This window comes from Notolepis coatsorum, assembly GCF_963971535.1.
Source record: "Notolepis coatsorum genome assembly, chromosome: 1".
Taxonomy (NCBI): Eukaryota; Metazoa; Chordata; class Actinopteri; order Aulopiformes; family Paralepididae; genus Notolepis; species Notolepis coatsorum.
Genome location: NC_140165.1, coordinates 151,636,153 through 151,657,217, shown reverse-complemented (window position 1 = coordinate 151,657,217; position 21,065 = coordinate 151,636,153). Strand labels below are relative to the sequence as shown.

At 46.2% G+C, this 21,065-nt stretch overlaps 1 protein-coding gene across 2 annotated transcripts in view; it reads right to left on the bottom strand.

Moving 5' to 3' along the window:
- Window positions 1-3,555, bottom strand: part of snrnp200 (small nuclear ribonucleoprotein 200 (U5)) — a 64,413-nt gene extending 60,858 nt beyond the window's left edge. For both annotated transcript variants that reach the window (XM_084319841.1, XM_084319842.1), the window contains exons 1-3: window positions 3,265-3,555; window positions 2,918-3,081; window positions 2,628-2,799 (exon numbers count right to left, since the gene is read on the bottom strand). In XM_084319841.1, the coding sequence (XP_084175967.1) occupies window positions 2,628-2,799; window positions 2,918-3,081; window positions 3,265-3,309 (381 nt within the window). In that variant the 5' untranslated portion in view covers window positions 3,310-3,555. The remainder of the gene's footprint in view (window positions 1-2,627; window positions 2,800-2,917; window positions 3,082-3,264) is intronic.
- Between the last annotated feature and the right edge of the window lie 17,510 nt (window positions 3,556-21,065).

Below are 21,065 nucleotides of genomic sequence, written 5' to 3'. Positions count from 1 at the left end.
AATCATAGTGATTCCTTCATGTCAACCCTACAGGCCTCCTTAGAATTAATTAATTAATCATAATTTTAATAAATGTCAATATTTGTACAATAAAACATTAAGCATTTGATGCCATAAAAGTTTATATGGATTCATCTGATCACAGGGCAGCTGGATTAACCATATCTGAACCAGCTATTTTGGACAAATGTATAATTACTCAGATATTCAAACACAATTATGCAATTATTGAAAATAATTATTTAATGCCTTCTGTGGAATTTGTATTTCTTATTTGTTACATATCTGTTTTATTGATTAATTATACATTTGAAAGAAAACAGGTTATAGCCAACATGCAATATATCCCATTGATTGGTACAATGGGACAGACATTTGTTTGATATATAGCTATAACCTGCATTCCTTCAAATATATCATTAATCAATTAAACAGATACACTATGAATACACAAAGAAATACACTATGTAGCCTACTACACCAACACTGCAAATGACAGTGGATAAATAAATAAGAACTAAAGCTAATCGCGTGGAAATAGACTGCAATAATATTCCATAAGTCTTGTTGTGTGCGCCACACACACGCACACAGTATAGCCTACGTGTCTAATGAATGAACAGTAGGCTTATATCATTCTAATGACTTGTTTCGTTAGGATTTAGTAGATACTATATATATGCTCTGCCCTATACGTACAGTAAGTACAGTACACATATTAAGGCCGCCAGAGTCGGGTGTACCATGAGCGGACTGCATGGTGGACTGTACTACGGGCAGTGCAGTATCTGTGCTGCTCTCCTAATAAAACAAGTCATTAGAATAATATATGCCTATAATGCGTTCATTCATTACGCACTATACAGGCTATACAGTACTGCACATGCGTGTGTGTGCGTTGCGGCAGCTGCACCACAAGCTGTATTATATATGATGACAATTAGGGGTGTAACGATGCAACCTCACAACGATTAATTTCTATTACGAATCATCCATTAGCTTTCTTTTTTTTTTTAAACTTTGACCAGTCAGCTGGTTCTTTTCGCGTTTATCGCTTTTTCTGGTCAAGTATGACCGACAGATACAGGTTGAATGGGGTATAGATGGGGGGAAAGACACTGAGAAAATACGGCGAGTCCGGGAGTCGAACTTGTGTACCCCAGATCCGTGACGCGCACGGTTGTCCCCGACGCCGAAATAGCGTTCGAGGTACGCGGTGAGCTACTGGAGCTCCCCATCCATTAGCTTTCTAACGCGATTAGCAAACACAATGTACCATTAGAACACTGGAGTGATGGTTGCTGGAAATGGGCCTCTATACACCTATGTAGATATTCTATTAAAAACCAGACGTTTGCAGCTAGAATAGTAATTTACCAAATTAACAATGTATAGAGGGTATTTCAGATTCATTTAATGTTATCTTCATTGAAAAAAAGTGCTTTTCTTTAAAAAAATAAGGACATTTCGAAGTGACCCCAAACTTTTGAACGGTAGTGTACCTTTTTGATGTTCTCTACTAGTCTGCCTTGATGATCCTGCAGAGTCGACCTCGACTTAATTTAGTGAATAAATAACTACATTTCCAAGCCTGCCCAACTCGCGCAGATGTGGCGTGAATCAAAATAACAGCATTTTGAGTGGTGTCACTTATTAGCTAGGCTAGCTAACCGCTAACTAAGATAAGTTAGTAACTTAATTGAACCAAAGACCCAAGGTCAGACTATTGATTGCGGCCATGCTGCAAAATGCAAACACAAAAATATGTTAGCTGTATTACATTGTGGACGGTTGAGGCTACTTACACTGGGAAACTGAGGAGTCTGCTTGTTCTGTGATCAATTTCTCCCTGTATGATCGTTGAAGCCAGGTTGGCTTAGAAAGAACCACTTTCTCTTTGATAAAGTGAGACTGACACCAAAACATTTACTGTTGGAAGTTTTAGATGGCAGAAAAGTCGAAAACCACTTCCAAATGCATCTATCACACTCGATCAATAAGTTGTGCCAAATTATGTCCGGGACCAGATGGGCACCAATACCGCGAGCAGAAATTGGAATATTCTTTTTGGAATGTAAGGACTACCTGAACGTCAATTCCAGCTTGATCGTACAATGTTTTCATATCGATCCAGCTGATCAGCGTGTGTGGGGTTCACAACGAATGCCGTTACTGGCAATCAAAGCATCAGAAACTACCCCCCCCCCCCCCCACCTTTCATGCATTCATGATGAATCATAATACCCATTATATACATTTGATTTGGAAATAGAAGTAGCGTGTCCAGGGATGAAACGCCAATGCTTTTAGTAGAATTCACATAGGGGCCCTATAACTCAGCTCTCCAGGAATTAGCCCGGATCATTCCGAACCTATACTTATATTCACCACTGGATAACGCGCGAACATATTCATGAACACATTTATTATTTTTTGCATCTTGGACAGAAGATAGTTACTGTCAAATGACCATAGTATTGTATCCATAGCTAGAATATAGATATAGCTCTACAAACAAGGTGCACTCCTATCTTTTAAAGCCTGGCCTAGCTAGAACAGGATGAGGAAAATGGACCTTTCATTTAATGGTTTAAGTGGTTTTTTAAGTTTTTAAGTGTTTCTCTGACCTGATCTCCCAAGGCAGCCTGGATGAAGCTGAGCAGAACTTCATACGTCTCTCTGGTTTCTTTGGTTTTAGGCTTGTACACGATGCCAACCATCTCATCAATCCCTTCAGACAGAAGGGTAAAGCCCTTCATTTTGTTGATGTCGTGCCTGTCCTCATCTCTCTTTCGCCTCCTACACGCATAAAAAGAGGACATCAGGTTAAGGTACCAGTATCTTCACTCATCAGGCTCTTACAGGCATACAAATGGATGAGGGGGGGGAAGAGCCTGTGGCGGGCTACTGTACTGACTTTGCCCGCCTCTCTTCCAGCATTTGAGGCTTGGTCCTCTGTGACTTGTCACCCATCTTGGTCCCCTCCAGTTTCCCCACCAGGGACAGCACCTCTCCCGTGGGTTCATCTCGCCGCGTGCGGTCGATCAGAGAGCGGTCAGCTTGCAACACCAAGTTAGAGTTCTGACATAAAAACAAAGGATGATTGTGATTATGATGGATGATTGTGATTATGATCAGTATGAGACAGTATGGTTAGTCAGCTGGCTGTGCGACGTATCATTCAACTAGCTAAAATGTAACTAACGTTAGCCTAGCATAATAGGCGTAATAAACGTTAGGAACTAACTAATAAAAGTTACTCACCGCTTTGTACTCATACTGCAAGCTACGCGCGGTCACATCCGCCATGGTGGAACTGTTTTAACGTAGCTAACTAACGTTAGCTATAGCACTTTCAGGGAATGGGGTTCTGCCAGCGAACTCAATATAGTTTCAGAGTTAGATTTACTCTGCTTCGATTATAATTAAATAGGGCTCATTTGCCCATTAGTTTGATATATGATTCGTTTGATATATCTATTGCTTAGAATTGTGATTTTTTTTTAAAGAAAGATATGCGTTTCCCATACGTATGAATGGCACACACACACACGAGCGCCCACAACAACAACCCCCTTGTCGCTATTTCCGTTTCCGTGTCAGAGGCTAGGCCGAAATTAGACTCCAAGGCCTGATGAGCGTCTACTACTGGTTGGCCCAGGGAAAACGCGGAAGCAACGGCAGCACTGAATGAATGAATGAATGAAAACTTTATTTAACAGATTGCAGAATGGGTACAATTACAGTACGGCTCAATACATACAATTGTTAAGGGGATGCAGACCTGAGAAAGACGTTTGTCTTGTTTCCATCAGGGTCCCCCATTTTCAATTCATATAGACATTTATGACATACACAACATACATGACATTTATGGCATAGGGACATATAGGTATTTAGTACTGATACATTTGTGACATAGGCGGCATTCAAATATACAGTACTGTTACCCCTAGATCCCGACAGAGTATATACATATGATGGGGAGGGGACTGTACATTAGGAGGGGGTGGGTGGGTGGGAGGGAAATATACATACGGCGGGGAGGGAATATATACATGCAGTGAGGAGGAGACTGTCTATTAGGAGGTGGTGGGGGTTTTGGGCATTTACGGTGGCCAGTTTCGAATTGCAGCCTCCCGTAGGTGCTCTTTAAGATCGGTTTTGAATGTGGGCAGGGATTCACATTCCTTTACAGCTTTGGGTAGGGCGTTCCACATTGTTGTGGCATAATTGCGAAACGTCTTTAGTGAATGAATGAAAACTTTATTTAACAGATTGCAGAATGGGTACAATACAGTACGGCTCAATACACACAATTGTTAAGGGGATGCAGACCTGAGAAAGACGTTTGTCTTGTTTCCATCAGGGTCCCCCATTTTCAATTCATATAGACATTTATGACATACACAACATACATGACATTTATGGCATAGGGACATATAGGTATTTAGTACTGGTACTAGTCCCTTGTTTGAGCCAAATCTGGGTTTAACATGATTTGTTGAGCTTGATCCTCTGGTGTAGTGGTTGTGGTATTCACTGACCTTTGGGAAGTATTTTGACATGTACATGGGTACCTTAGTCGTATAGTGTATCTTGTAGACCAGGCCCATTGCAAGTTGCTGTACTCTGTCGTCTACTCTAAGCCATCCTAGGTTGTCAAAGTGGGCAGGGGTGAGGTGGGTTCTGGGGGTAAGGTCAAGTAGTAGTCTGACCAGTTTGTTTTGTGATGTTTGTAATTTTGTTTTAAGCGCCTTTGAGGTGCTTTGGTACCATGAGGTGCACGCATAGTCGTAGTACCCTTGAATGAGTGCTCCTGCCAGAGTCTTCAGGGTATTCTTGTTTAGCAGAGAGGAGATCCGGTACAAGAATCTAGTTCGTTGGTTGACTTTTTTTTATTACATTGGATGCCATTTTGTCACAGGAAAGATTTGCCTCTAGGATGGAACCCAGGTAGGTAATTTCATCTTTCCTTGTGACAATATTGTCACCCACTGCAACTGAGAAGCCGTCGGTCTTGCTGAGTTTGTTATTTGAACCGAAGAGAATGGACTCTGTTTTGCCCATGTGTAATGATAGTTTGTTATCAGCGAGCCATATGCAGATTTTGCCTAGTTCCGAGCTGAGGGTTTTTTCAACCTGCAACTTGTTCTTGTCAGAGACCAGCAGGGCTGAGTCGTCCGCAAACAGGAACAAGTTGCAGTCACAGGCTGACGACATGTCATTTGCATAAATTAGGAAGAGTAGCGGTCCTAGTATGCTTCCTTGTGGAACACCACAGCTCACTGTGAGGGGGGGGGGATAGAGTACCGTTTACCTCTACCATCTGTTCTCTCCCCTCCAGGTAGGATTGCATCCAGCTCACTGATAAGCTATCAAAACCAATTGCTTTTAGCTTGTCAATCAGAATGGAGTGATTGACAGTGTCGAAGGCCTGTAGGTCCAGCATGACCATGCAGCAGTATTTGCCCGCGTCCACCTCTTGTTTGATGTGGTCGTTCAAATAGAGGAGGCATGTGTCAGTGTACAATACAGTACAGCTCAATACACACAATTATTAAGCGGATGCAGACCAGAGAAAGACTTTCGTCTTGTTTACATCAGGGTCCCCCATTTTCAATTCATCAGGACATATATGACATACATGACATACAGATAGACAGTACTGCTACATCTATACATTTATGACATACCAGATTGGCAAATACAGTACTGTTTGTGATACAAAAAGAGTCCAGAAAAGGGAGTATATACATTTGATGTAAACACTGTACATTGGAGGTTGGGTGGGGTTGGGTGGGTAGGAGGGGTTGGAGGGGGAAACACTGTAAGGTTTGGTTCTTTCCCCACCACGGGCTTCTTGAAGTACTGTGATGATTGGTCCGCTGCTCACCCACTCGCTCTGTTCCTTTAAGCCTACTCGCTCTGTTTCCATTAGTTTTCTGTTAATCATTGCATTCCCCTATTCACACGCTTCTTCCCAGAGACGTCGTTGATTGGTTCTCCCCCGTCCACACGCTTATCAATCACATCCCTCAGCTGTCACTGCTTGTCAATTAAGCATTCCCGTATTATTTATACCCCGTTTCCCCATTCAAGTTTTGTTGGATCGTTTTGATATTTCAGTTGCATTCGCCGTTCCTGCTGCCTGCTGTTGTTTCCCTGTGCTTTGCCTCCAGGATATTCAAGAAGCATTCCTCTTGGACACCCTTTCCCCGAGGCGACGCGCTCGCTCCGTTCTGTTCCAACGCTCTTTATGCACAACGCCTGGGTGAGTTTTTTATGACTGTCTTTGATCCAATTCCGTTTTTCGTGTGTTTATATAACACTGAAGATTTCCAGCTTTTTATCAGTCACTCACCCAGCGTTTAGCCTTTTTTGGATTGTTTCATTGGGATAATATTTTGGCCTAACATCTCCCACTGTGTGTTTACACACCGAAGATATTATCACATTGGATTTGTATTTTGGGACTTCGCTCACAGTGTTTATTTTGCACAGAAGATATCTATCACTTGGGATTGTGTTTTGGAACGTTACTCACAGTGTGTATTTACACCGAAGATTCAGTCACTTGGATAACTCTGTTTTCGGGTACAAGTCACCTCTCCTGTTCACCTGCTCTGTTCCACCTGCACTCTGAGTTAACTCGCTCCCTCTCTCTCTCTCGGTCCCGCAACCACCTCGGAGATTCTGCCAAGAGAAGTCTGCAGAGCGGCTCTGACGTCAGCGTCTGCTTCCCCTGACTACCATCCCGGGAGAAGCTGCAGAGCAGCAACATTCATCCTTGCTTGTATTCCAGTCTTTGTTTGAATTCTTCCAAGTCTGTGCTGTTTATTTAGTCTTAATAAACAAGCCCTTGTTTTTGGCAACTCTGAATCCTACTCTCTTGTGTCGTTGCGTTTGGGGTCGGTGTCAAACCATAACATTACGATCCAACCAATATGACGACCCCAGCCGACACAGAGAGAGTAGTCACCTTGGGCATAGAGGGGGTGGTAAGGCAGAATGTCAGAATGTCAGAATGTCGCTGCTAGGATCCTGATGAGGGTGCGCAAATATGATCACATCACCCCCACCCTCAGATCCCTTCACTGGCTCCCCGTGGAACACAGAATTGAGTTCAAGGTGTCCCTCCTCACTCACCAGTGCGTACACGGTGGTGCCCCTGCCTATCTCAAGGAACTCCTCACCCCCCAGTCCTCCTCACGTTCCCTCCGCTCCGGCACAGCCTACCTCCTCAAAGCCCCCAGGACTAAGCTGCACTCCATGGGTGATCGCGCCTTCTGCTCCGCCGCACCCAGACTGTGGAATGCTCTCCCCATCCACCTGAGAGCACCACAATCCGTCGAGGTTTTTAAAAGGGGCCTAAAAACATTTCTTTTTAACAAGGCTTTTGCCTGAATTTTCTTTTACTTTTATTTTTATTTTTTTTACTTCTATTCATTTTACTATTATTTTTATTTTATTTTACTCTTAGGTTCTTCCAATTTACTGGTTGTTAGTCTTTTTAATTGTTTTTATTAATTTTAAATTGTTTTATTCATTTAACTTTTGTATTTGTCTCCTGTAAGCGCTCTGAGATTCTCGCGAATGTGGAGCGCGGTACAAATCGAATCCATTATTATTATTATTATTATTATAAGGCGTGCCCTACGCTTCCATCGCGCTCCAGGCAATGTACCGGTTCATCGTCTCTTTGTCCCCAACTCAGTCCGGTCCCGGGTCCTCCAGTGGGGCCATACCAGCCGGTTCGCCTGCCACCCGGGCGTTCATCGCACGTTCTCCTTCCTGGCTCGTCGATTCTGGTGGCCCACCATGAGGAGCGACGTCAAGGAGTTCGTACTGGCCTGCGCGGTCTGCGCCCGCAAGAGAGTCAGCACAGCAGCGGCAGTCCAGTTAGAGTCAGCCAGGGAACACAGCCTACAGCTAGATGCGGCTGCGGCGGCTGTCCTGGAACTCAGGGAGCAGGTCCAGCTTATTCAAGGGTCCCTGGCCGCTCTGGCAGGACAACAGTCAGGAATTCTCGTTCAGCTTCACACGCTGTGCGACACCGTTAACGCTTTAATTCCCTCACTTCCTTCAGGAGCAGTCCCAGCAGTTCCCACGCTTCCCGATCCCGCACCTCGGGAACCCCGTCTCTCCGTCCCACGGCTGTTCGACGGCAATCCCGAGGATTGTGCCACATTCATCATGCAATGTGAGTTGGTTTTCCGTCATCAACCAAGTCGATTCACTTCTAGAGGGGCCCAAGTGGCCTATATGACAAACTTGCTTTCAGGCCGGGCCGCCCAGTGGGTCACTTCCTCCTGGGCAATGGATGCAGATTTTGTTTTCTCCTATCCAGACTTCGTGGCTGAGCTCCGCAGGGTGTTCCACCATCCAGCCCGTGGTCTGGACCCTGGAGCCCGGTTGGGTACCTTCCGACAGGGGAGCGGCGGGGTAACTGACTACGTCCTGGAGTTTCGACTGGCGGCGGTGGAGAGTGGTTGGAACGACCCAGCACTTCGCCTAACCTTCATGAGTGGGCTCAGTGACGCAGTCAGGGACCAGCTCGCGACCCGGGAGGAACCTGATTCCCTCGAGGACCTGTTCAGCCTCGCCATCCGCATCGACGGACGCCTCCAGGAGAGAAGACGTGAGAGAACCCGACGGGGACCCCCAGACGTACCCCCCGAGGACCACGACCTCGAGGAGGTTTTCAGTACCCCAGACGTACCCCCCGAGTACCACGACCTCGAGGGGGTTTTCAGGGAGTCCAGGGCTCAGGTCTTTCCGCCTCGCCGGCCTTACGACTGTGCCATCGACCTCCGCTCAGGGGCTCCCTTTCCCGGCGGCCGCCTCTACAGTGCTGACCGCCCTGCCCCCTCCGTGACTGGTGGGTTTGTTCCCTCCCGAGCCGTGACCGAGGAGGAACCCATGCAGCTGGGACGCAACCGCCTTAGCCCGGCCGAACGGGAGTCCAGGCTCTTCTCCGGCCGTTGCCTCTACTGTGGCCGGAGTGGACACCGTGTCTCCAATTGCCGTGCCCGGCCAAGAGGACCAGGCTCGCCGGGACCCCGGGAGATCCTGGTGAGCCGTCTTTCCTGTTCCCCCACCCGTGCACCACCCAACCGTCTGGCGGACGTCACCCTAGCCTGGGCGGACCAGCGGGCGACGGTGGGTGCACTCATGGACTCTGGTGCTGATGGGAGTTTCATGGATGTTGGGTTTGCCACCCGGGCCAACATTCCACTTGAGGACCTCGAGAGGCCCTTGGAGATCTTTTCGTTGGACCAACACCGCCTGGCCGACATCTCTCAACGCACCGGCCCAGTCGTGCTGACCATCGCTGGGAACCACGTCGAGAGAATCCAGTTCCTCGTCACCCAATCCCCCCTTGTCCCGGTGGTCCTGGGTAGGCCCTGGCTTGCGCTGCACGAGCCCCACATCGCCTGGTCCTCCGGTACCATCAAGGGGTGGAGCTCCTCCTGTCGTGCCCGGTGTCTTCAGGTGCCGTCCAGCCCCCTCACCGGGTCCCGGTCCCCGTCTCCGGCCTCCCTCGCCGGTCCTCTGTCCCCGTGCCCGGCCTCCGCTGTCGGGCCCCAGTCCCCGTCTCCGGCCTCCCTCGCCGGTTCTCTGTCCCTGTGCCCGGCCTCCGCTGTCGGGCCCCAGTCCCCGTGCCCGGCCTCCGCTGTCGGGTCCCAGTCCCTGTCTCCGGCCTCCCTCGCCGGTCCTCTGTCCACATCTCCGGTCCCCCTCTCCGGGCCTCTGTCTTTGTCCCCCTCTCCAGTGCCCCTGATCGCCGGCTTCCTTCGGTCCCGTCCGGGCAGGCCGGGGCCGAGTGGGTCGCCGGGTGGCTCCCGTGGAGGGGGGGGGGGTACTGTAAGGTTTGGTTCTTTCCCCACCACGGGCTTCTTGAAGTACTGTGATGATTGGTCCGCTGCTCACCCACTCGCTCTGTTCCTTTAAGCCTACTCGCTCTGTTTCCATTAGTTTTCTGTTAATCATTGCATTCCCCTATTCACACGCTTCTTCCCAGAGACGTCGTTGATTGGTTCTCCCCCGTCCACACGCTTATCAATCACATCCCTCAGCTGTCACTGCTTGTCAATTAAGCATTCCCGTATTATTTATACCCCGTTTCCCCATTCAAGTTTTGTTGGATCGTTTTGATATTTCAGTTGCATTCGCTGTTCCTGCTGCCTGCTGTTGTTTCCCTGTGCTTTGCCTCCAGGATATTCAAGAAGCATTCCTCTTGGACACCCTTTCCCCGAGGCGACGTGCTCGCTCCGTTCTGTTCCAACGCTCTTTACGCACAACGCCTGGGTGAGTTTTTTATGACTGTCTTTGATCCAATTCCGTTTTTCGTGTGTTTATATAACACTGAAGATTTCCAGCTTTTTATCAGACAGTCACTCACCCAGCGTTTAGCCTTTTTTGGATTGTTTCATTGGGATAATATTTTGGCCTAACATCTCCCACTGTGTGTTTACACACCGAAGATATTATCACATTGGATTTGTATTTTGGGACTTCGCTCACAGTGTTTATTTTGCACCGAAGATATCTATCACTTGGGATTGTGTTTTGGAACGTTACTCACAGTGTGTATTTACACCGAAGATTCAGTCACTTGGATAACTCTGTTTTCGAGTACAAGTCACCTCTCCTGTTCACCTGCTCTGTTCCACCTGCACTCTGAGTTAACTCGCTCCCTCTCTCTCTCTCTGTCCCGCAACCACCTCGGAGATTCTGCCGAGAGAAGTCTGCAGAGCGGCTCTGACGTCAGCGTCTGCTTCCCCTGACTACCATCCCGGGAGAAGCTGTAGAGCAGCAACATTCATCCTTGCTTGTATTCCAGTCTTTGTTTGAATTCTTCCAAGTCTGTGCTGTTTATTTAGTCTTAATAAACAAGCCCTTGTTTTTGGCAACTCTGAATCCTACTCTCTTGTGTCGTTGCGTTTGGGGTCGGTGTCAAACCATAACAAACACTGTACAACTGTACAAGCAAAACTGTACATTGGAATATTGACAACCATACTAGGTAATTTGAGTAAACTGTACATTGGAGGGGGTTGGGGGGGGAACACTGTACAAACAAGCAAAACTGTACATTGGAATATTGACAAAACTGAAAGGGATAACCTGTCCCTCGTGAGTTCTTGAATTGATATGGTCATGGACCCTCCGACCAAAGATTCACAGAACGACCAAGTTGTTTACCACGGAGTCTTTATTTCATCACACAGAGAAGAAGAGAACTCTCCTCCTGCAGCCCATGGGCTCAGCCCCTCGCACCACCAGTAGAAGAATGAATGCATGACATGACAGCGTTATATACCCTCTTGGACGGAGAGAGAAGGGGAGGGGTGGGTGTGTATATGCATCTGTGTGTGTGTACGTATGTGTGTGTGGTGTGTGTGTGCTAGTCTGTGTGGTGTGTGTGTCTAAGTGCAAGAGTTAATGGATGTTTTCTAAGGGGGCAATCTGGTTAACATCCATCTAATGGTTCGTGATATTCATGACAGTTCTCTGTATGTAACTAGTTTACCTGTTTGACCCAGCACTTAGTCAAGGGTACTTTCGTGATTTTCATGACAGTTGGTGTGTATCTGTATGTGTTTGCGCCAGTAAGTGTAGGTGAGCGATGTGTGTGTGTGTGCACGTGAGTGTGTGTGCGCGTCGGAAGAGGAGGATGTGTGTGTGTGTGAGGCGCGTGTGTGTGTGTGTGAGGGGGCTAGTAATGACTCCAGATGTAGCGAGAGACAGCTACAGCCCCAAATCAGGATGGATGCAGCAACGGGATCATCAGGTCACAGACTGAGAGACGCCCTGGCTACAGCGTGCATCAGACAATAGGTGCACAGATACATAGGATATTGACAACAAATATTTACTACATCAATGAACTAAAAAACTATCAACCCCCCTTTTGACGTTAAATCAATACGTCAACACAACAGTTCATTGATGGATCTGTACCCGTCGATTGTCACCTCATTACACGCATCACACCTAAACCAGATGAGATAACAACACCAGGAGAGGAGAGAGAGAGATAGAGGGAGGGGGGGGGGAGCGGGAGAGAGAGAGAGAAGAAAGAGAGAAACACAGATTTGCAACTTTTCCAGACGATACACGTAACCCCTGTGGGACCCCCCTTACTCAGGCACACGCAACGTCCATCAGGGCGCTACCTTCCCTCTGTTACAGTACACCGCCCACCTGGGTCGGCCCCGTCTTCTAGAGGGCAAGGGCCTCTTCCTGAGTTGGTCCCCGTTCCAGGGTGCGGCCCCCTAGACAAAAGTGTCTCCTCTGGTCTGCTGCCTCCTCAGTGTCTCTGGACTGTCCTCTCCACCTCTCCTCAGCTGGCCCACCGTCACTCCAGCTCAGCTCAGTGTCTCTCCTGCTGCCGCTTCCCCCGTTCTCGTTGTGGATGATTTGCCTGTCGTAGATGATCTGCGGTGCCTGGCTGCGGTGTTCATCTCCAACCTCTGCTGCTCAGCTGCCATCTCCTCCGGTCTGCCTCTCTTCATCCTGGCCCGTCTGTCCTTCGTCTCCTCCTGCCTGTCACCAGGTCGTCTGGTGGTCTCGTCACGGACGTCTGAGGGGCTGCTGGTATCTCACCCCTGGTTCAGACGCGCTGCAGACAGCTGGTGTGAATGTCTGGATCCTCTGCACCGTCTTCTCCTCCATGTCTCCATTCCTCGTTCCGTCCTTGGTTGCGGCTGGCCCACATCAATTCTCACTGGAACCTCCATTTGAAAGGGATAACCTGTCCCTCGTGAGTTCTTGAATTGATATGGTCATGGACCCTCCGACCAAAGATTCACAGAACGACCAAGTTGTTTACCACGGAGTCTTTATTTCATCACACAGAGAAGAAGAGAACTCTCCTCCTGCAGCCCATGGGCTCAGCCCCTCGCACCACCAGTAGAAGAATGAATGCATGACATGACAGCGTTATATACCCTCTTGGACGGAGAGAGAAGGGGAGGGGTGTGTGTGTATATGCATCTGTGTGTGTGTACGTATGTGTGTGTGGTGTGTGTGTGCTAGTCTGTGTGGTGTGTGTCTAAGTGCAAGAGTTAATGGATGTTTTCTAAGGGGGCAATCTGGTTAACATCCATCTAATGGTTCGTGATATTCATGACAGTTCTCTGTATGTAACTAGTTTACCTGTTTGACCCAGCACTTAGTCAAGGGTACTTTCGTGATTTTCATGACAGTTGGTGTGTATCTGTATGTGTTTGCGCCAGTAAGTGTAGGTGAGCGATGTGTGTGTGTGTGCACGTGAGTGTGTGTGCGCGTCGGAAGAGGAGGATGTGTGTGTGTGTGAGGCGCGTGTGTGTGTGAGGGGGCTAGTAATGACTCCAGATGTAGCGAGAGACAGCTACAGCCCCAAATCAGGATGGATGCAGCAACGGGATCATCAGGTCACAGACTGAGAGACGCCCTGGCTACAGCGTGCATCAGACAATAGGTGCACAGATACATAGGATATTGACAACAAATATTTACTACATCAATGAACTAAAAAACTATCAAAACCATACTAGGTAAATTACTGTACATTGGAGGGGGTTGGGTTAGGACATTTACAGGGGCCAGTTTCGAATTGCAGTCTCCCGTAGGTGTTCTTTGAGAGTGGTTTTGAAAGTGGGTAGTGATTCACATTCCTTTACAGCTTTAGGTAGGGCGTTCCACATTGATGTGGCATAATTGAAAAACGCTATCAGTGTTCTTCTTCCCCGCCAATGAAGTATTCACCCAAAGACCCAATACCGTGGCAACAACTACCGCACTACCGGTAGAATAAGTGCAGAGAACCGTGGGAAGTGATGCAAACTGTCTTGTCATGTTTTGGGTTAGAGGCAGAACTAGCGTAACACGCTGTTTGGGCGTAGAGAGAGCTTACGTCAGTGGCCAATCAGATCGCAGGACCCGAACGCGGAACTGCAAGTTTGTTGGTAAAAGACTACACGCACCCTGGTCTAGAAATGCAGGCTTCAATCTATGTTGTTTAGTCTATCTGTTCAGTACCACTCAGCACTGTTTCAAGATGCACAATGAGCTCTTCTTCTTCTTCTTCTTTTGAATTTCCGGCAGTGTAGAGGGTGACCAAACGTCCTCTTTTGCCCAGACATGTCCTCTTTTCACGCCCTGTCCGGGCCGTCCGGGGGGGGTTTATAAATTCATGATAATGTCCGGCTTTCACGGACCGTTTGCATGTACTTAAATTGACTGGCGCATTGCACAGAATACTACGGTAATCTGTTGCGTGTGTGACGTAATCCCTGAGAAGCCTTGTGGGCGGCTCTACAACTACGCTCACAAACAGAGGAAGAGAAAGGATACACGCAGAGGGGACAGAGCGCACCGCAGCTCACGTTCACAATGCCAAAAAATTTACTTTTACAGATGAACTGCAGAAGGAATTCCAAATGTACCGACCCGTCAGAACAAATGGGAGGCGGAGTGCACCGTGTGCAAAGCTTGGACATGTGCAAGTTGAGAGTGTGTCTGCAAAGTTGACAGACTTATTTGTTAAACCCGGGAAAACAGAGGATGCTGTAAAGTAAATGCAGCGGAGGGAGGGTGCGTTTGCATTTCATACTCTGAAACATCACAATCTATGGATTGCACAAGTGCCTTGCTAAAAAAGGCATTTCCAGACTCTGACACTGCCAAAAAGTTCAGTAGTGCGCACACTAAATCCGAAGCCAATTGTTATAGCGCCCCACTCGACTCGATTGATGTCGCATATGAAGCACTCAAATCAAACCACGGAGCAGTGAAAATATTCCCAATCATAATACAGTACTTTGACTGGAAGAGGGGTGGGCATGCAAACAAAATGAATCGAGGTTAAATACATCAAATGAGACAGCAGAAACCATTGCACAATATCTCATTGAAACATGGCAAGAAAAAAACGATTTGTCTGAAAAATATATTTGTTAACTGGATTTTCTATTATTTCATATATTTTGTTATTTATTTTTGTCCAGTAAGACTTGAAAAGAGAGCTATTATTTTGTTACAGGTTGATTTTTAAGTTATTATTGTGCCATTGAGATTTGTCTAGGCATAATCAAGCATGCTGATTGTTGAGTAACTTTGGTTTGGTGTGTCTTTGGTTATAGAGAGATATTGTTGTGTTATATACAGTAAAATAATACTTGTATATCCATAGAGAGGAGGCATACTTTAAATATATTAAAACAATAATGCATCTTTGAGTAAACGTTGAGTATCATCAGGCATGCGTTGCTCATGGGACGGGGGTTGCACACCGTGCAACCAGTCTGTGAGCAGAAGCACGCACATGCACGGATGTGCACACGCATGCACACAGGAATGTGCTGCACTCGACTGATGAGCCAACTCGCTAAGTACTACTTTGCATAACAATATGGCCGGTCGTCAGGTGTGTTCAAATACGTTCTCAGATACATTCACACAAAACTTGTGAATGAAATGTGTTACATTCCATTCGTAGAGGCAATTAGGCACTGTCTTTAGTGCTATGCGAGGGAACATCTATGCGCGGGAGCGTGCGCACGCGGCGTCATTAAAACATAGTGCAACCATTCGTCCCATGAGCAACGCATGCCTGAGTATCATTAAGTATCTCGAGGCTGGGGGGACATGTCCTCTTTTTTGGAAATCAAAATATGGTCACCCTCACGCATCACACGACCTCACCCCTGCCCACTTTGACAACCTAGGATGGCTTAGAGTAGACGACAGAGTACAGCAACTTGCAATGGGCCTGGTCTACAAGATACACTATACGACTAAGGTACCCATGTACATGTCAAAATACTTCCCAAAGGTCAGTGAATACCACAACCACTACACCAGAGGAAGCTCAACAAATCATGTTAAACCCAGATTCGGCTCAAACAAGGGACTAAATACGTTTCGCAATTATGCCACATCAATGTGGAATAAGCTGTAAAATAATGTGAATCCATACCCACATTCAAAACCGCTCTTAAAGAGCACCTACGGGAGGCTGCAATTCGAAACTGGCCACCGTAAATGCCCAAAACCCCCACCACCTCCTAATAGACAGTCTCCTCCCCACCGCATGTATATATTCCCTCCCCGCCGTATGTATATTTCTCTCCCACCCACCCACCCCCTCCTAATGTACAGTCCCCTCCCCATCATATGTATATACTCTGTCAGGATCTAGGGGTAACAGTACTGTATATTTGAATACCGTTTATGTCACAAATGTATCAGTACTAAATACCTATATGTCCCTATGCCATAAATGTCATGTATGTTGTGTATGTCATAAATGTCTATATGAATTGAAAATGGGGGACCCTGATGGAAACAAGACAAACGTCTTTCTCAGGTCTGCATCCCCTTAACAATTGTGTGTATTGAGCCGTACTGTATTGTACCCATTCTGCAATCTGTTAAATAAAGTTTTCATTCATTCATTCATTCATTCATTCATTCATTCATTCATTCATTCATTCATTCATTCATTCATTCATTCATTCACTAAAGACGTTTCGCAATTATGCCACAACAATGTGGAACGCCCTACCCAAAGCTGTAAAGGAATGTGAATCCCTGCCCACATTCAAAACCGCTCTTAAAGAGTGGAGTGTCCAGTGAAGTCACAGAGAAGCACAACCCTACAAGCAGTACTTCCAGGGACCAAGCAAACGGGCACACGTTCTGAATGGCCACCAAACGGGCACACCTTCAACAATGCTGCAAGTTGAAATACCGGGAGCGGGAGCCAACGATATGGACACTGCACTAATAAATTTGACAGTTTAGTATTAGTTTACTACTAGTATGATAGTTTACTACTGTCAGAGTTATCACAGTGGTGAAGTGTTCACACAGTGACGTTGAGCCATACAAAAACCTCCCTCAGTCTGCCTGCATAGACACTGACCTGTTACAGCAGGAACTTGCCACAGACCACTGGTATTTTCCAGTTAGATGTTGTTGTGTAAGAGTGGTAATTGTAACTGAGGGGTACAATTCCCTGACTGTATTACTAGATATGATACTTACTACCACTACCTTTGTACTTAATATTCGGCCACCCAGTACACAGCATAAATATATTATCATAAACACTCTCACGTAGATGAAACGGATCCAACACAAATGTACGAAGTCGAAGTATGCGTTTATTACTACACAGCAATGGTGTGTAGAGCAAGCACTTAATCACTTAATTACATTTATGAATTGAAATAGTATGCACTTTTATGGCAAAGAGTATTCGTCGGTATATCAATAGAGAATGTCCAATCTCTGATGGCGCAGGTGGTAAATATACGACCTGGAATAGTTAAGGAATAACAGCAATGATACTTTAATGATTATAAGACTGGATACACTAAGGGGGGGTTAATCCGGTCGCTTGTAAGCCGACAGAAGTAGGAGGGGGGGGGGGGGTAGAATCCGGCTGCCTCGTCCGGCCAAGGGTATCCCAGGTGAACCCACTGTAGTGCCGTTCAATGCGCCGGCGATCCTTGGACCACAGATGAAAGCAGGTGGACTCTTTGTGGGCCGGCTCTCTCCGGTCCACGGGGGAGAGACGTGAAGCGACCTCGTCTTGCAGAGCGTCTCCTCACCTTGCGTCCTCTCCAGGGGGGGGGGTTCCAACACACGGCAGTGTCGGGGGTCTTTATCCATGGAATAATCAAAGTATACAAAGCATAATCCGTGCCTGGGAAGGCGGGCTGTCGTCGGTAGAATAATCCGGTATACAGGTCCACTCGCTCGTCGGCTCTGGGGCTCCTCGGGTGCAGCTTCACATGGGGTCAACCACCCTGGGTAAGCAGCCAGTTCTCTGCCCGAAACGATGGGGTACTGACTACGGTAGTATTCTCACCGCACGAAGCACTATATATTAACAGACTATTATTAGCTTAATAGACTACGTCCAACTCGACGATATAGTGCCAAATATGACTATTCAAATATTAATATACACGATGTCTCAATACCGATGGTAGGCGAACTTGGCCTTACTCCCACACGTGGCGTCGCGGGGAGGCTTTACGTCTGTGACTCTATTGGAGGGTAAGAAACTGGACTGAAAAGGAAGTCCTACTTTAGTAGCGCAGTATATATACGCACTATGAACAAATAGTCCCATTAGTGGTGCGGTAGCCAGATTCCTACGCGGAACTAGGACTTGTTCGTACATGTGGAGCGGTACGTTTGAACTGGGTCTGAGGGGTATGGCAGCCTGGCACCAAGGTCTCGACCAATAGTAGAATGGAGACTATTATGGGATGTTCAGTAGGCTAGAATGGATATTCAATGCATATTGTACAAGGAATATACAAGGGATATCAGGGAATATTAGAGAATATACAAATACAATTAAATATATATATATAAATAAATATATATATTCGGCTTAATCTGGCCCTTCACAACAGTAATAATTGTTCATTAAGTGGATTCAAGAGAACACACCAACAGACTGTTTATTAAGTTAGGAAAATTAAAGATGTAGTTGAGTTACAGATATTTTTTGTTAAGCAGAGCATTGCCAGAAAGCTTGCCGAAGTTTGTTTTTAGCTCAGAAACTGTGTGTGTGTGTGTGTGTGTGTGTGTGTGTGTGTGTGTGTGTGTGTGTGTGTGTGTGTGTGTGTGTGTGTGTGTGTGTGTGTGTGTGTGTGTGTGTGTGTGTGCGTGCGTGCGTGTGTGTGTGTTTGCCTAGTGAGGTACATCACTGCTCCTCAGAGTTTTAAGATGTCCACAGTATATCAGGGCAAGTCTGAACAGTTGTCTCATATCCACACTCATCTGGATGATGTCATCGATGGTAATACTTGCCATGCTGGGATTCCTGACTCAGGGTACGAAATTTTGAAAATGTAAAGTTGCTCTGTTATGGTTGATATAATTGTTATTAATCTCATTCTTCTCCAGGATACTTCCACTGTGCTCTTATTTGTTACTCTACTTAATGAATCACTTCTCTTATTTATCCTAATCTACAAAACTCTATGGAATAAGCCTATTTATTTCCAAGATCAACTCTACATTGTATTTCAGGGTCATCTGCAAACAAATGTCTTATCGTGGAGGGACTGTGTCAGTTCAGATACTGTGGACTACTGTGGGAGTGTTCACACAGTGATGTAGAGCCATACAAAAACCTGCCTAAGTCTAATGGCATTGAACATGACCCACTGTAGGTGAGGGAAGAGACTATCATGGATCAATGAACACAGTGCTTTGGTCCTGGCACACAAATGTCATTAAGCACAATCATAATTACTGTACAATAGTCATTTTGACGTATCATTTACATATAGATATGCTGTAAAATGCTGTATTCTTCACTGAAAGGTGGTAGGAAAAATAAGACAATGAGCAGGTAGGCCCAGTTCTGTTTCTTTGGGAATATATCTCAGCTACTGTTCAGCACATATATATCAACACACAAATATCATAAAAGCATGACCACTGTACATACAGAGTCAGGGTCAGAGATTTTATTTGCCATGTATGGACGAATCCACATTGGAATACAGGTACAGAGCAACACTGTGTGTCTACAACTAAACCAATACAGGACCAGAGTAGAAACAGTACAGGAAAAAAAACACACAGTATAAAAGGATAAATACTAAGGTTAAGATCAACATCCCCTAAAGTGCATATCATAGTAAAGTGCATAATGCATAGAGGCACAATTTACAGTAAAAGTGCATATACCGGTAATCAAAGTGCGTGATGCACAGACACACAGAAACAGCACTTCCACAACCTGAATAACACACCAAATAAAAAATAGGATAATATACAAATCTAGCCTTTGGAGTTATTCAGGCTGCGCACAGCACTGGGGAAGAAACTCTTGGTAAACCGAGAGGTAGAGCATGTGATAGAGTGGTCTGCCTGACGGGAGACAGATTATACAGTAGGCTAATACTGCTGACACCTGGATTCAAACCTGCAGGTCTCCTGCCTGGGAAGTGAATGCATTTACTGGTTAGCCATGGGGAACTGCCCCTGGTCAGGGGAGATTAGATTTACTATGTTTCAGACAGGACTACTCTGATACTCCATCAAATGCTTTATTTCTTACTGAAAGGTGGTAGGGAGACTTTTCAAAATGACATCAAATGCTTTATTAACAATAGCAAATCTGAAGAAATTAAAATGGATCTCATTAGAACATGTCATATATCTGCTGTTGTGTAATAGTTATGTAATAATATTATTTTACATGTTAAATAAAGAGGATAACATTCTCAAATGTGTTACTATTCTGAAAGCAAAGGTTCTCATAGACAATCAATTAATAATGTCATTAATATTTCATGATGAGTTCTCCTTTCATTGCCAATAGTCAGTCTTCCATTTTCATGTTGGGCACATCATTTTGGAACATTTCGAGGATTTGTATACAAAAATATGAATTGGAAGCATAAGCCATTATTAGCAAGCTGGGACGCTGTTGCAACTAAAAGTGGAAGCAGAATGTAAGCGAGGACTGTTTTGCAAGTAGGCCTACAGGTAAGAATCCCTGGTACACATACACAAATGTTGTTGAGAATAATATCTCAGGGCCTCTACCAAGTGGCATTTATAGGCTATTACAGTGCATTTGGACTTAGGCTACATGGAAGAGCAGCTGGGCGATGACAGACTGGTCCAAGGAAGAAGCCTCATGACAACGTGCTGTCCGGTTCACCTGCTCTGCACAACAACGTTGGCTTCAGGAAGAAGCCAACCTCTGGGACTTGGCAGTTGGTCGTCTCTCAGATGGAGGCTGGGACGCAGCAGTCAAGGAACCAGAGGGGCCAGGGGCAGGTGGGGGGGCTGCTCTGTGAGAGTGGCTTCTTCTCCCAGATTAAGCCCAGTTGGTGTTAGAGGAGGCCAGTGTTGATGGTGACGGGCTCTCTGCCTCTCCTGCATGGAAAGCAGCTGCTACCTCATCGAAAGCGGGATCCAAAAACACCTTAATGAGAGACCTTCATTATAATGTCATCCTGGGTGCTCTCTGTCACCTTTAACATATTTCCCCATTCACTGTTTATTGGGAAGCTCTAGACTTAATACATGAT